The sequence below is a fragment of the Microtus ochrogaster genome, chromosome 5 (genome assembly GCF_000317375.1).
Source record: "Microtus ochrogaster isolate Prairie Vole_2 chromosome 5, MicOch1.0, whole genome shotgun sequence".
NCBI lineage: Eukaryota > Metazoa > Chordata > Mammalia > Rodentia > Cricetidae > Microtus > Microtus ochrogaster.
Window position 1 is genome coordinate 96,341,844 of NC_022012.1, and position 15,700 is coordinate 96,357,543.

The 15,700-nt window shown below is 42.2% G+C and overlaps 1 protein-coding gene across 1 annotated transcript in view; it reads right to left on the bottom strand.

Moving 5' to 3' along the window:
* LOC101982559 (zinc finger protein 431-like) overlaps window positions 1-12,119 on the bottom strand; it is a 33,450-nt gene extending 21,331 nt beyond the window's left edge. Inside the window, exons 1-2 of the mRNA XM_026779354.1 lie at window positions 12,013-12,119; window positions 2,981-3,097 (exon numbers count right to left, since the gene is read on the bottom strand). Of these exons, the coding sequence (XP_026635155.1) occupies window positions 2,981-3,097; window positions 12,013-12,039 (144 nt within the window). The 5' untranslated portion in view covers window positions 12,040-12,119. The remainder of the gene's footprint in view (window positions 1-2,980; window positions 3,098-12,012) is intronic.
* Between the last annotated feature and the right edge of the window lie 3,581 nt (window positions 12,120-15,700).

A 15,700-nucleotide genomic window follows, 5' to 3' on the forward strand; every position in this document is an offset into this window, starting at 1 on the left:
AAATGGCAGTTCCTCAGAAAACTGGGAATAGATCTACCCCAAAATGCTGCTATAGCACTCTTGGGCACATATGCAAAGGATGCTCCATCCAACCCAAAAGACACATTCTCAACTATGTTCATAGCAGCTTTATTTGTAATATCCAGAAAATGGAAACAATTTAGATGTTCCTCAACCAAAGAATGAATAAAGAAAATGTACTGTATTGATATAATAGAATATTACTCAGTTATTAAAATATGGACATCATTTGCAGAAAAATGGATGAAACTAGAAAAAAAATGATCCTGGACTTAGAGATGGCTCAGAGGTTAGGAGCACTGGCTGCTCTTCCGGAAGTCCTAAGTTCAATTCCCAGCAACTACATGTTCAGGCTTACAACTATCTGTAATGAGATCTGGTGCCTTCTGACCTGCAAGGAGACATAAAGGCAGAATGCTGTATACATAATAAATAAATAAACAAACAAACAAACAAATAAATATTTTTAATAGGCAAGAAAAGTTCATCCTGTGTGAGGTAACTGAGACCCAAAAAGACAAACACAGTATAAACTCATAAGTAGATATTAGCTGTAAAGTAAAAGATATTCATGCTACAATCCATAGTCCCTGAGAGGCTAATTAAAAGGAGGGCTCAGGGGAACACAAGGATCTCCCTGGAAAGAGGAAATAGGATGGATTTTCTGGATAGACTGAGAATGGGTGGGCATGGGAATAAGGGAAAGCAGGCTACATTTAGGGATGAAGGGAGAGAGTGTGGGGGAAACTACTGGAATTGAGAGACATTTAGAAGTCGATATGAAAACCCAGTGCAGCCTCTGTAATATAAGTCTTATTGACCTAACCATTTCTTTCTAATTCTAAAAGAAGCAGTAAAGCTAGCTGTTCAGATACTCCTTAGACTCTATGAAAATAACAATAGTCAGGACTCCCAGAAAAGGGGGATAATGAGTCTGAATAGCCTTCTCTAATCAGGCAAGGTTTTCAGTATTGGGACTGGGAATCCAACCCAGCCACAAAACCTTCAACCTACAATTAAGTCCTACTTGCAAGAAGCAGTTTATTGGTGGCTCAGAACTGTGGGAGTGGACAAACAATAATAGGTCTAACTTTAGGCCCATTCCAAAAGCAGGAGCCCATGCCAAACATTGCTTGGATGTCCAAGAATCTGAAGCTCAATAGCCTAGAGATCTAGGATAAAACCAAAGACTAGCAAAAAGAATAAAAGAAAGAAAAAAAGAAAAAAAAGTCAATGAAATGATTTCAATGATATTCTGCTATACACATAGAATTGTACCTAGCTCAATTTTATTCAGAAAAGTCTAATTCAAAAACTAATGGAAGCAGATGCAGAGACCCATGGCCAAATATTAAAAGGAGCTCAGGAACCCATGCTGATAAGGGGGAGGAAGAACTGTAGCTGTCAGAGGGATTGAGGACACAAGGAGAACACACGCCACAGAATTCAGTAACCCAGTCATAAGTGCTCACATAAACTGAAGCATCAATCATGGATCATGCAGGGGTCTGTACTAAGTTCTCTGTATATAACCATATGGTTATATGCCTTGGTATTTTTGTAGGACACCTAAAAGTGGGAGTATGTTTGTAGGGTGTCTTTGGCTCATTTACCTGCTCTGGGACCCTTTTCATATTAAATGGTTGCCTTATCTGGCCTTGATATGATGGACTGTGCCTAGTCTTACTATAACTTGTTATACCACGTGCATGGGTTGGTTTTGGGTCATTTGACACCAAGTTAGAGACATCACAGAGATAGGAGCCTCAACTGAGGAAATGCCTTCATGAGATCCAGTAGTGAGGCATTTTCTCAATTACTGTTCAGTGGAGGAGGACCCAGACCATTGAGAGTAGTACCATCCGTGTGCTGGTGATTCTGCAGTCTATAAAAGGGAAGCTGAACAAGTCATTTGAAGTAAGCCAGTAAGCAGCATTCCTCAGTGGCATTTGTATCAGCTCCTACACCTCCAGGATCCTGCCTGTTTTTGTTTCTGTCCTGACTTCCTTTAGTAATGAACATCAATTTGGAAGTGCCAACCAAATAAACACTTTTCTCCTTAACTTGACTTTTGGTCATGGGGTTTCATCACAACAATAGAAACCCTAACTGAGAAACCTACGCCTAGTTGATATCTATGAGAGATTTATGTTTTTCTAAAGGGAAGTGGCTCTATCTCTGCAACTTTTCATATCTCTCTTTTGCTACTTTCACACCCCATATGCAGATGTCTCATAGTTTGGTTATCTGAACATCCAGTGGTCTCAAATTCAACCCACTTTCATCTTCACAGCTTCATGTATTGAACTCTCACACTTCCCTTACTGAGGCCCTGACTCTGCCAAACACAGATGGGTATATTAGTGATGAACTGACCACAGAAGAATTCAAGACCTTCCCATTTCGCAACTTTCTCATTTCCAGAATCAATACAATATAGGTGATTTTGCCATGTTTTGATGGACCTTACCAAGTGTGGACTACAGTTGTTGCAGATTCTGTATGAAGTTGCTTCCCAGGACTAGGAAGCCAACTTTGCCTACTCCTTCCATAAATTAAAGACTTAGCTGAATGGAGTCTCACCAATGGGACACCTTCCTAGGCTTCTAATTCAGAGCAAGTATCTTCTCTTTAATTAATGGTGCTAATCTTCTTGAAAATTCCTGCCTCTTTTTCACCACTTGACTGCCATCTGAAACTACCTACTTCTGTCTTTCTCTACAAAACAGACTTTTCATTTCTTTCTAAGTCCACTTGTTTTTCACTGTAGACCTCCACGAGTTATTAGTAATAGCCATCTAACAGAAGCAATATTTTCTCTAAGAAATCAGCCCATTACTCTTTAATACTGCTTTATTCACTTTGTTGGGACATGGAAAGAATAAGAAAAATTTGGGGCCAAAATATAACACAAATGACCTGTATTTGTGGAGTATTATAAGCGCCTGTGCTTACTTACCAGGAAATGGTCATCTGATAAAGCCATGAGGAATGAAGCCAGTCTCTGGTTAGAGTGGCCACAGCAAGGAGAGGAAGCTCTGATTGTTTTATTGACAGCAGCCACATGTTTTATACCCTTATCAGAAACAGAACATAATAACAATTTCCAGAATCAATACAATTGTAGTTGCCACGACACAAGGAAGTTTGCAAGCTATACACAGTACACAAAATTAATGTCTAATACCAATTGTACCATTAACCTTCCATGCTTCCTTGACTACTAACGAATCATGAAAACACAAAGCAACCTGTATGCTTCACTGCCATTGGGTTACATCACTCTCTCAGACACTGGAAGGCACACTATGCCCCAGGAGCCATGGAGTTTAACCTGGAAAAACCTATGATAAATATCTCTCAAGGCAGGTAAGCCAGGTCAAATCCACAGTTCCCTGCAGAGCCTATTGCCCACTAAAATCCTATGACTTTGACCTCCACTGTCTGCCATTACTCTCAACATTCCAATCTTCCAGGTCCTACCAGAACAGCTGATTAAGCTCTGTGAACAGCTTTCTATGTTTTTTGCCATCTAAAGTCCTAAAATCTTCAACATTCCTCCAAAAGTCAATATTCCCAGGTCCTTTGCAGCAACAAAATAACATTTGAGGTACCATTTTTTTGTTCCAACTTTCTTCTCTGTTGCTGTCATAAAATTCTCTAACCCAAAGCAATTCAGGTAATGAACAGATTTATTTGGTGGGTACCCCTAGGTTACAACCCCTCCTTATAGGAGCTTGTAGGATAGAAAATCAAGCAAATAACTGAAGGCAAAACATGGGCAAACATTGTTTCCTGGCTTTCTCTCTTGCTCTGTCACTGTCTCATGCTCAGCCAGCTCTCTTATCCAGTCCAGGCTCACTTGCTTAGAGATATTACCAACTCAGGGGAAGAGCCTCCTCACATCAATCATAATCAACACAGTCTCTCTCAGAAACAGCAACCAGATATTCTGATCTAGCCACCCCCTCAATTGATGTCCCCTCATATGACCCTCAGCTATGTGTGACACTGACAGCTGAGTCTCATTAGGAAAGAGAGACAATAATATACAAGAGGTTTAAATATCCAAAGACAGGATATTAATGATATCAATCACTTAAGCAGCAAAAACCCAAACATGAAGATAGTAACGTCTGGAAAACAAAGATATACCAGGAAATGGGAAGAAGCAAGCCTCTAAGATCAAGAAGAGAAAGCTAAAGCTGTCTCTCCACAGAAAGTTCCCAAACCAACAAAAACTCAAGGAACACCTAACAAGAAATTTCCTGAATGAAAAATTGGTGAAGGTCCATCATTTTCCAGAATAAAATCAACAACATAGATGGCAACATTGGGGGAAAAAAAGACACAGCCAGGCATTGGTTGCACACGTCTTTAATCCTAGCACTCAGGAGGAAGACAGGCAAATCTCTGTGAGTTCGAGGCCAGCCTGGTCTACAGAAGGAGCTCCAGAACATGTTCCAAAGCTACAAAGAAACCCTGTCTTGAAAAACCAAAATATAATATTACAAATAATAATAATAAAACATGATACAAACACAGACCTACATATATATATACGTATATATATATGTAGTATATGAAGTGTGTGTGTGTATATATGTGTATATATATGTGTGTGTGTGTGTGTGTGTGTGTGTGTGTGTGTATATAATGTATGTATTTCAAGTAAGTAGACCTAAGCCAGGACCCTGGTGGGTCTGGGCAGGAACTAGGCCTGAGCCAGGACCTCTGCCAGTCTGGGTGTGTGGTGTGGGACAATGGTCTATATTCTGTCAACTATTTTAAATAAATGCTGATTGCTCAATAGCCAGGCACGAAGTATAGCTGGTACAACCAGACAGGAAGTAGAGGTGTGTCAAGGAGAACAGGAGAATTCTGGAAAGAGGAAAACTTTCTCTGCAGTCCTGACCTGGTCACAGAGCAAGCAAGATGTAACTGCCTCACTGAAAAAGGTACCAAGCCATGTGGCTAACATAGACAAGAATGGGCTAATATAAGTTATAAGAGTTAATAAGAAGCCTGAGCTAAAGGGCCAATCAGTTTATAGTTAGTATAGACCTCTGTGTGATTTCTTTGGGACTTAACAACTGCAGGAACTGGAAGGAAAACAGGCGTGAGTGAACCTGGGATCTCCCAGGGAATAGGCAGAAACCAGAGATCTCGGTGGGGCCAGGCATGAGTCTGAGTTCTCAGAGGGAGTAGGCCTGAGCCAGGACCTCTGTGGATCTGAGCATTGGTCTGGGACATCAAAGGGAATAGGCAGGAACCTAGAATCTCAGCAGGTCTAAGCATGGGTCTGGGACCTCTGAGGGAGTAAGCAGGTCCTCTGCTATCCCAGGCACACCCGAGCCTGGGACCTCTGAGGAAGTAGGCCAGAGCCAGAAACTGTTCCAGGTTCAACTCCAAGTCAGGTACTATTGCAGGAGGGGTTCCAGACCAGGATTTACAGAAACAGGGCAAAGTCAGCAACCTAGGCCAAAGTAGGCCTGAGACAGCAAACTCCAAGGGAGCAGAGCAAAGTACAGGAGCACTGAGCTATCTCCAGGAACACGGAGTAACCAATGGGGTAACTAGAACTGTGACACTGACTGTACCACAAGAAACAACCATCTGAGCTTTGGATTCACTGGCACCTAGAAGATTATTCAACAGAATCTCAGGCATCCCCAACCACACCTATTAGAGGAAAAGATAAGTAGAAAAGGTAAGAACACAATACAATATCAGTAAAACCTAGTAATAACCAAAACACTAAACATAAAGAGAGACTATTAAGAGCTGCAAAGGAAAAAGACCAAGTAACATATAAAGGTAGACCTATCAGAATTACACCTGACTTCTCACTGGAGACAATGAAAGCCAGAAGGTCGTAGTCAAGTATTATGCAGACATTAAGAGACCACAGATGCCAGCCCAGACTCCTATACCCAGCAAAACTTTCAATCACCATAGAAGGACAAAACAAGGTATTCCATGACAAATCTAGATTTCACCAATTCCTAGCCACAAACCCAGCCCTACACAAAATACTAGAAGGAAAACTCCAACCCAAGGAAGTTGGCTACACCAACAAAAACACAGACAATTAATGGTCTCATAGCAGCAAATCCCAAAGAAGGAAAAAATGCACAAGTTAATGTCACCAACAGTAAAAACTAAACTAACAGGAGATAGCAATCACTGGTCATTAATATCCCTTAAAGTAAATGGACTCAACTCACCTATAAAAAGACACAAGCTAACAGACTGGATATGGAAACAGAATCCATCCTTTTACTGCATATAAAAAACATACCTCAACCTCAAAGACAGACATCGTCTCAGAGTAACGGGTTGGGAAAAAAATATCAATCAAATGGACCTAAGAAACAAGCTGGTGTAGCTATCCTAATATCTAACAAAATAGACTTCCAGCTAAAATCAGTCAAAAGAGACAAAGAAGGCCATTTTATATTAGTCACAGGAATAATCCATCAAGAGAAAAATCTCAATACTGCACATTTATGCCCCAAATACAAGTGCACCCTCATATGTAAAAGAAACACTTCTAAAGCTTAAATCATACATTAAACCCCACACACTAATAGTGGGAGACTTCAACACTCCCCTCTCACCACTGAACAGGTCAGTCAGACAAAAAAATGAACAGAGAAATAAGAGAATTAACAGATGTTATGAATCAAATGGACTTAACAGACATCTAAAGAATATCCATCCAAACAGGAAAGAATATACCTTCTTCTCAGCATCTCATGGAACCTTCTCAAAAGTTGACCACATACTCAGTAAAAAAACAAATCTCAACAAATACAAAAAACGTGGACTAACCCAATGTACCTGAATCCTATCTCCTAATCCCCTTTTATTCCTATTTCCCATGTAGATTAGATCTATGTAGGTCTCTCTTAGAGTCCTCATTGTTGTCTAAATTCTCTGGGATTGTGGTTTGTAGGCTGGTTTTCTTTGCTTTATGTTTAAACATCTACATGGGAAATAGGAAGTCGAAAAAGACAAGATCTCCTGAGTAAATTGGGAGCATAGGGACCTTGGGGGAGTGTTGAAGGGGAAGGGAGGGAAGCAAAGAAAAATGTAGAGCTCAATAAAAATCAATAAAAAAGATAGAGAATAAAAGGTGACTAGGAGATAGTTATGAGATCCCCAATTCGAGTGTTGGTATCTGAACTCAGGTCATCCCAAGAAGAATATGTGCTGAGCCACCTGCCAAGACATATAGCACTTTTTACCCAGTAAACCAAAAGTCTCACAGATTAAGGACAACAAGAACAAAACCTAAATAAATAAATAAATGATCCTTGGGAATATGGTGCATCAATATAGGATACTGTGTACGGTAAATTTGCAGCTTGAATTGAATGCAATCCAAAGAAATTTCCCAACAATTTATAATAGGAAAGCCGATTGTTCAATCACAGTGGAAACACTCAGAATGTTCAACGGGATTGTGAAAAAATAGTACAGAGATTGACACAGTATGACTTCTATACTTACCACAATACTACAACAATCAAGAATGTGTAGAATATTTGTGAAAGAAAAAAGGGCATGGAGAGAAAAAGCCAAGAACAAAGACAGGAAAATATAGCCAACTTTTAATCATAGGACCAAAGGAAACTCAGTCAGGAAAAGTGTGATCTGAACTAATGTCAGTCAGCTCCCTATGATTCTATCTGTATAGAAATTAAATAAAAACAGACTTCACAACTTCCACAAAATTAACTCAAAATGACCCTTTAACTGTTATGTTCCTAACCCTCCAGCTACTGATATTTCTTCTAAAGACAGAAGCCCCATGCTCTAGGACTCTCTCTGCAAACAGAGGTGATCTCTTGCTATGGATTTATAGCCCCCTATAGCTCCTTGTAGTTTCAGGTAAACCCATCCCCACTGATGCCCAATAGCAAAACAACTCAGAAGAATAATTTAAAATCTGCTTCTTGCCAAATGGATTATTGCACAAGAGGTGAAATCTGCCCTATCTACCTGCCCAGCACTATGGATGCTTGAGAAATCTCTGCAGATCAGAAACCCCCCTTTGTCCTCTGGAACTGAACTTCACTGAATCACACCATGGTGGTTTGCTGAAGGATGATCCACATCACCTCTTTCTATCAGGTGCTAAACTATTTGTAACACTTATAAGCCAAACCTGACAGTGGAATGCAATATTCATAACGTCTAGAAACTAGACCATCATTTTCCAATTCATTTTCCTACCACACACCACAAGCAACAACTACACCCTGGACAGTGATATTACATGCATCATATCCTCCCATGCCAAAGCTTCTGTGCCTCCCCCTGCCCAGAAAATTCCACACAGGAAGGCTTTAGAGGACAAGGGCCACTGCCAAGGTTAGCAGAAGACCAACGGAATCACAGTCTGGCTCATGGCCCATTGAAGTCTCAGCAGAAATGACAATGCAGTAGACCTGCTCTGGAAACCCCACATTCACCATGGCATGGCTTGTGATCTTCCTTACAACTCCCTACAGCAGAAACATAGAAGAATCATGAAAAGAACAAGCTAGGGCCACCCAGCTGGGCCTCAGAGTATTAGCAGCTACCATACTGGGTGAACAGAGATCAAATGACTTACACAGCACAGACCTTCCCAGCTCTACTCTTGCAGCCCATCAAACAGGGCTCTAGTCTAGAAAGCTTTTAATTTTTGTTGTTGTTGTTGTTGTTTTGTATTTTGAGACAGGGTTTCTCTGTAGCTTTGGAGCCTATCCTGGGACTAGCTCTTGTAGACCAGGCTGGCCTCACACTCACAGAGATCCACCTGCCTCTGCCTCCTGCATGCTGGGATTAAAGGCATGTGCCACCACCGCCCAACTTGAAAGTTTGTATCTTAATTGACATTCTTCCATTCTCCAAGTACACTTCCTATTCCTTGGCCAAGTACAAGGTCTTTTTTTGTGCACATTCTATTATACACTCACTGTTCAATGCAGCCAACCCATTGCTTCTTAGCTGGGAAATCCTGCAGCCAAACATAGCTCACATTCAAACACTGATTGTTGTTAAGGCAACAAACAGGCCATGAATTAAAAACAATGAGGAGTCATGATAGGGCTCAGAGGCAAGAAAGAGACTATGGGTATTATGTAGTTTTTATCTCAAATAATTATTGGAGAATTTGAAACAGGCTTTAGGGCCTTGTACTCCAGAGACTAGGGATTTGTATGAGGGAACAGCAATGATTATGCACAGCTTTTCTCTCAGCCTGTACATCTTAAATCTGGAAAAATAACAGTACTGTTAGGCAGGGCCACAACTTTTTACAAAGATTCTCTACTTTGGTTGAACTAATGTAACTGCAATAATTTGGTTACATGATAAGTTCAGTCCTTTACCCAGATTTTTGATTGCCTTGGTCTGTGGACCTCAGGAAATGGCCAGCCAGGACATTTTTGGAGCATCTAAAATTGATTACCTGACTCCACATTGCTAATATCAAATACTGCCAAAGCAAGAAAGCTCTCCACCTCCTTCCTGCCTCTCTTTCTATACTGTGATTACACCAGTTTCAAAGTTGGTCAATGAAATCAACTCCCCAGTAAAAATCAGAGATATTGGAGGACACATATTCACTGGTGTCTCTTATCCTTCTCACTGAGCTGTCCAGGCACAACCTGGAAGGAGTTGCAGCATTGTCTTTCCAGCACTGGGCAGCAGAGGCAAGATTAGGTGTTTGTTCAAAGCAATTCTCAATTCTCAACTTCATAGCTATGGGTAATATTGCTCTAAACAGAATTAAATATATTGATAACACTTGAGAAAAAAGGAATAAAATTCTTAATGACCAAGAAACATTGGAGAACAGAAACAAATAAGAGCAATAATGTACATAAAGCAAATGTTAAGAAAAACTGATACCTATAAGTGACTTTTTAAAACGATGACTCCAGCAGTTGACTGCCCACTCTGTCCCCGTCTCCCCGCTCCCCTACAGCGTACACAATAAACTATTTCCTCCAACTCTGGTCTGAAGGCAGAAATGTTCCACATGCAAATCCTTTTCCTCTAAGTGCAATGAACAGTCAACTACATTACACAAATGAAAAAATTTAAAATTCTGAGGTGGTATGGTCATTTAAGAATTTTGGAGGGAGAATATAAAGGACAACATATAAAGAATATAAAGGAGAATATAAAGGTCACTGGCCTAAAATGGAACAGTCTGAAATGAAGGCCACCTGAGTCAACGAAGAGAGCTTGTCTCAGAAATGCATTTTCCAAAAGGGTGGGAGTTCAGCTGTTCTAGAATTAATATGCCTTCCCAGGGAGAAATTACTCCAGACACTTAGGAGATTAATAAAGAAAATTCTCTTTAATGAGAGCATTTATCTATCTTTGGCTAATGCTCAAAAAGGAGCCAGCCTAGACAGATTTTGCATTCCACACATGCTATCATCCTTAAGTTTCTTTTAGGTTCACGCTCCAGATTGTGTTTTGAACAATTATTAAAGAGGGAAAGGAGACTGCAAGTCTAGCAGATGGGAGTTACACAGCAAAGGTATTTCCAGAATTATTTCTGAAGTACGCCAGTGACTTGATACGACAGGTCATTCTTCAGTGACTGGGTCCTGAGGTAAAGGTGCCAGTGAATGGGAAAGACAGAGCAAGCCGAAGGTAGAAAAGATAGAAGCTAGGGTGGGAGGTCTTACCCTAGCTTTGTTTCATGCCATGTAATCTTTGTAAGAAGAATACCTTCTTGTACACTACTTCCAGGAGGGGGACAGTGGAAGGAAATGGGGAATTTCTATGAAGTCAGCAGAAACTATCACACAATGGGACGATTTCAGGAGGAGGCTAACCAAACAATTCTGCACAACAGGAACACAGGGTATCTCAAGAACAATACTAAGTTGACAGTGCCTTGGGGCTGATAACCATAGCTCCACTTGGTGGAAATCTTGGGTTCTAGGGATCAGAAGCAACCCTCCACAAAGGCCCTGTCCCTCCGTATTCCTCATTTTAGGTGTGCTCTGTTTTATTATCCGTGTACCAAGGCCTTACAGGAAAATTCCCAAGGCCTTTGCCCCAGGCTGTTATTCTCTCTTCCATGAATGTTCCTCCTCCCTGCTTGAGGGCCTATATGATCATCCCAAACCAGTCCTCAACACAATAGTGTTTTATCTTTTGAATACTTGTCACCTGGTGTCATGTTTCCCATCCCTCAGAACTCTGCTTTTCTCAAGAAGAAAACCGGAGCTTTAAGGCACACCAGCCCTTAAGGTCGATTATGACCCAGTAATGCCACCTTGAGCAGCTTGTTAGAGGACTGTTCTTTGATACAGAGATGGGCCTAGTAACTGTAAATCAGGGGTGGCTTCTTTGTAATGGTTTGGAGCCAAATATCGGGACAGTCCTGGTTAAAAAAAAAAAAAAAAAAAGTATATCTTAGCATCTCTATCTTTGGGGTGTTTTAGGGGCAATCTTCCCTTAGCTAAATTCTACCGAGTGAAATTTACCATCTACTAAGCATTAGTTATTTCTTTATATCATCAATTCTACTCCTCTACATCAGCTAAGTAGTGTAGTGCTACCCAACACAATGCATACCTTTTACGACCTCCACAAAATTAACTGTGAATGATCTTACACATAAAAGTTAAATGCAAAGTGCTTAACGTCTGGAAGATACAGGAGAAAGTAGGCCTCTCCAGGTTTGGCAACCTGTCTTCCACAGAAGCACCGAAAATTTGTTGTTAACTACAAATACTTTTCTACACACAGCTCCGTGCTCACAATGCTCTGAATAGATGCAACCCACTGAGCAAAATTATTCAGAGGCCTGTGCCTGAGTCCAAGGAGTCTCACAGACCGCATGGGAACTCACAGGACAGGGAATTTGACTGCAGATTCCTAACCAAGTCCTGTCCCGGGGAGGACCCGCCACACCGGCTCCCGCACCTCCCATTCGCTCTTTCCATCTGGGGACAGCAGCCCCTCCCTCACCATGTCGTGGCTTCCCAGGTCGCCCATGGCCCCCTCACAGCACTCTGCAGCAGCACTCACAGCGCAGCACACGAAAACACTGGCACCAGCTCCTCTACAAAGCCAAACCGGCAACCTGGCTCCCGGAAGTGCCCTGCACTACTTCTGACTGGCAGTTCGGCCTGGAGGCCCTGATTGGCTAGTGTTGAGAGCACCTCCCTTAGGGTTACATTGTTCTTAAAAACACAGCACAGCGGGTCCTGATCTCGCCTTCCACCCCAGACCCAGATCTTTTCCAAATCTGCAGAGATACGCATTTCAATAGCACTTGCTCCTGGCTCCAGTTGCTGACTGTGCTATCTTCCTGCGCTCCACAGGCACTCTGCATTTTCCTCCTGGACACTTTGTGATTAGCTTGCAGGACCCTTTCCTCAAATGTGGAGTGGAGTGATTTCCTGTCACACAAGTGGAAGGGCACCCAGGATCTTAACAATTTTAAAGAGAGATTTTAGGACACAAAAGGATATGTTTGTTCTCTGGCTTCAGGTGAAGTGAAGGTACTTTTGACCTGTGAGTCACAGGTACTTCAGAGAACCAGGAGACAAATGCAGCAATCAGATAAGAAAACGTAATAACAGCTCTGTCTCCCATCAGAAGGCTGGATGATGGTTCCATTGCATTTGAAGTTCTCTTGACTCTAAAGGGCTGTTGACCCATGTTCATTTTTGTGAAACTGAAGGTGCTGAGGTGGGCATTTGCTCGCCGCACAGTTTGTTCTATGGTTTCTTGAATGAACGTCTCTATAATTTGACAAATAAAGGGCCACATGTGCTTTACCATCTTATTTAGCCATTCTATTCTTTCGGTGTCTGGAAAATGAACCCAGGTGGACAGATTGCAGGCGCTCACCCCCCAGGTGCACTGATCACTCCTCATCCTCCAACAGCACCAGTGCATAGCACAGGATGCTGGCCTTGAGGCCGTGGCTCCCCGTGGCACCAAACAAGAAGACCAAGCACCAGCAGCACCCAACTGAAGATCAACCCCAGGTAGCCAAGGACATACATCGGCAGCAGCAGCATGAAGCTATGCACCAGCTGCGCCAGCAGCCCTGGCAAGTCCACACTCAGCACGACCTCAGGCTCAAAGTGAGCTTGGGGAAGATGTGGACTTAGCAGCCAGTGACTCTTCAGGCCTTGCACGGGGTGCTGACCACATGTACAGCCCCCAGCCATCCTCGGCTTTCCGAGTCCCAGCGGCTGGGGCCAGTTACACAAAGCAGTCTACTCCTGGAACAGAGAGCACTGCCAGCCAGCGCCTGCACCCAAAGGAGGAGTGCCAGGGGGATATAGGTGTTCCCAGTTGCATGCTAGCCAGGACTCCACATCAACAGCTGGCCCCAGGCTCCTCTCTCTGTGGCTACTGCTGCATCCACCTGCCTGCTGCCTCCGGAGAGTCAAAGGGGATCAGGAATTGTGAGGACACACTGGAGCAGCCAGCTAAAGCCTCACTCTGCCAGCCAGGCCCAAGTTCCCACTGCTCAGACCACCTACCAAAGTCCCAGTGGGTCCTGCAGAAGCAACAGTGGACCTGGACCACCAGGCCTCGGGACCCTGAGACCCCAGCTTTACTAGTGATGTGCTGCCATCCCTGGACTGGCTGCCAAAGTTCAAAGAGGGCCATAAGTCACCTTTCATGCACTACTGCAAGGTCTGTGCAGGGCTGCACACCTACCGGGACCACCTGGAAGGACAGAAGCACCCGAAAAGGCAGGTGGCTCAAATGACAGGCTATCTATTAATCTGTATTTCTTAATTATACATTACATTTTAAATGAGCTGCCCAAACAGAATTCTTTAAACAAGAGCAGAAATGCATATACACAGTGTAACAAAATCAACCTTAAATATGTATTAATAGACCAAGATCCATACCAGTGCAAACTATTCACCTCTATATCATATCTCCCTTGTGTGTGTTTGTTCGTTTGTTTGTTATAGAAATTGACTGTGACCATTGACCACTTATAATCAACCACCTTTAAATGAAAATAAACATTATAAACACTCATTTTGGGAATTTGAGTGTTGTTCTCTCCAAACTGCTTCCTGCTCTTTGTTGGGTGAAATGTTTTTAAGGGTTCATGGAGACCTTTTGAGAGGTCTTGTTCCATCAAACCACATTAGCCTGGAAGGAATCCACAGGTTCTCATCTTCTGTGGAAACAAAAGCAGAACTTCTTTTCCAAAGCAACATATCCTTAGAACCAAATTTTGAAGTCAAGATTGTAATTATTCAGCCATAGATAAGGCTGCACTTCCAGGTTCTAAAGGCAGGCATGTGTTGCCCCCACGCACATGTGTGGTTACATCCATGTATGACTCAGCTAAACCCTTGTGTGCATGTGTGAGTGGCCCGTCATCTGCGTCATCAGCATGTGGCGTAGTCACGGCAACCCCCTGTGCATGTGTGCTAGCTGGATGCGCCATCTCCCTCTCTTACTCTCTGCACACTGATCCCCAGGCCTGTAAGAACCCCGCTAATAAACTCCTAAGTGGGTTATTTTTGCATGTTCCATGTTTCCTTCTCACCCGCACCAAGTAATTTCAAAAATATCTATAAAATATATATGTTGGTTTAGCTTAGCAGCCCCCAGAATCAAATATCTCCATGCAGTCAAAAAAGTCAAAGAAGACACAATGATATACATAATCCACTCTCTGTGTATATTCCATCTTTATGTGACTTATTTTTCTTTACTCCTTTAATCTATGACTGTCTGTACTCTTTAATATTACTTTTACTGTCTCTTTAAAGACTTTGTTTTTTAAAAACCATTTACCTCTTTTTATAACTATCCATGTTTTTTATCCCCTCTCTCCCAAGCCTACATACATTTATACAACACTGTGACCCATTCAGAGGTCTTTTATTGTCTGAATCTGTCTTTATTGCATATCTGTATTCATTTTCTGACCAGGAGCACTGTTTTTCCTTTGTTTTGTTTGTTTGCTAAACAGGCATAGCAAGGACAAAGGCTTCTTTGCCTTTTGTCTCCACCCAGTCTAACATGGCAGAGGTACATTCACCACCAGTTCTGCAAGCCATGCTCACCTCCTCAGCTCCAGGAACACAGCAGATTATAGCACTCTGCTCATAAACCCCAAGTGCTCTGTAGTAAGACCTCTCAAAAAGGCCAGAGCCATTCCTGCTGGCATGAACCAGAAAGCTGACTCTTAAAGAAGCCATACATTTTTTTACTCCTAGTGCTGAGTCAGGAAGCCTTCTCTTAAAAAGAGCCATGCCTCTCTTTTTTTCTGAAAAAAAAATCTGCAGCTACCAAGAAGTTGTGTTTAACTCTGTGTGTGTGTGTGTGTGTGTGTGTGTGTGTGTGTGTGTGTGTGTGTGTCTAGAATTTCTTCCCAAGCTCTCTCAGTTTTTACATGGATGTAGTTGCCCTAAAAAATATTATGGGGCCATTTTTTAGGCAGAGACTGCTCTTTCATTTCCCAGCCTCCCAGACCGAAACAATCACACAGAAACAATATTAATTACAATACTGTTTGGTCAATAGCTTAGTCATATTCCTTGCTAGCTTTTACCCATTTCTACTAATCTATGTATTGCCTTGAGATTGGACCCTACTGGTAAGGTTCCATCCAGCATCTGTCTCCTTCAGCAGCTATATGGTATCTCTCTGACTCCACCTT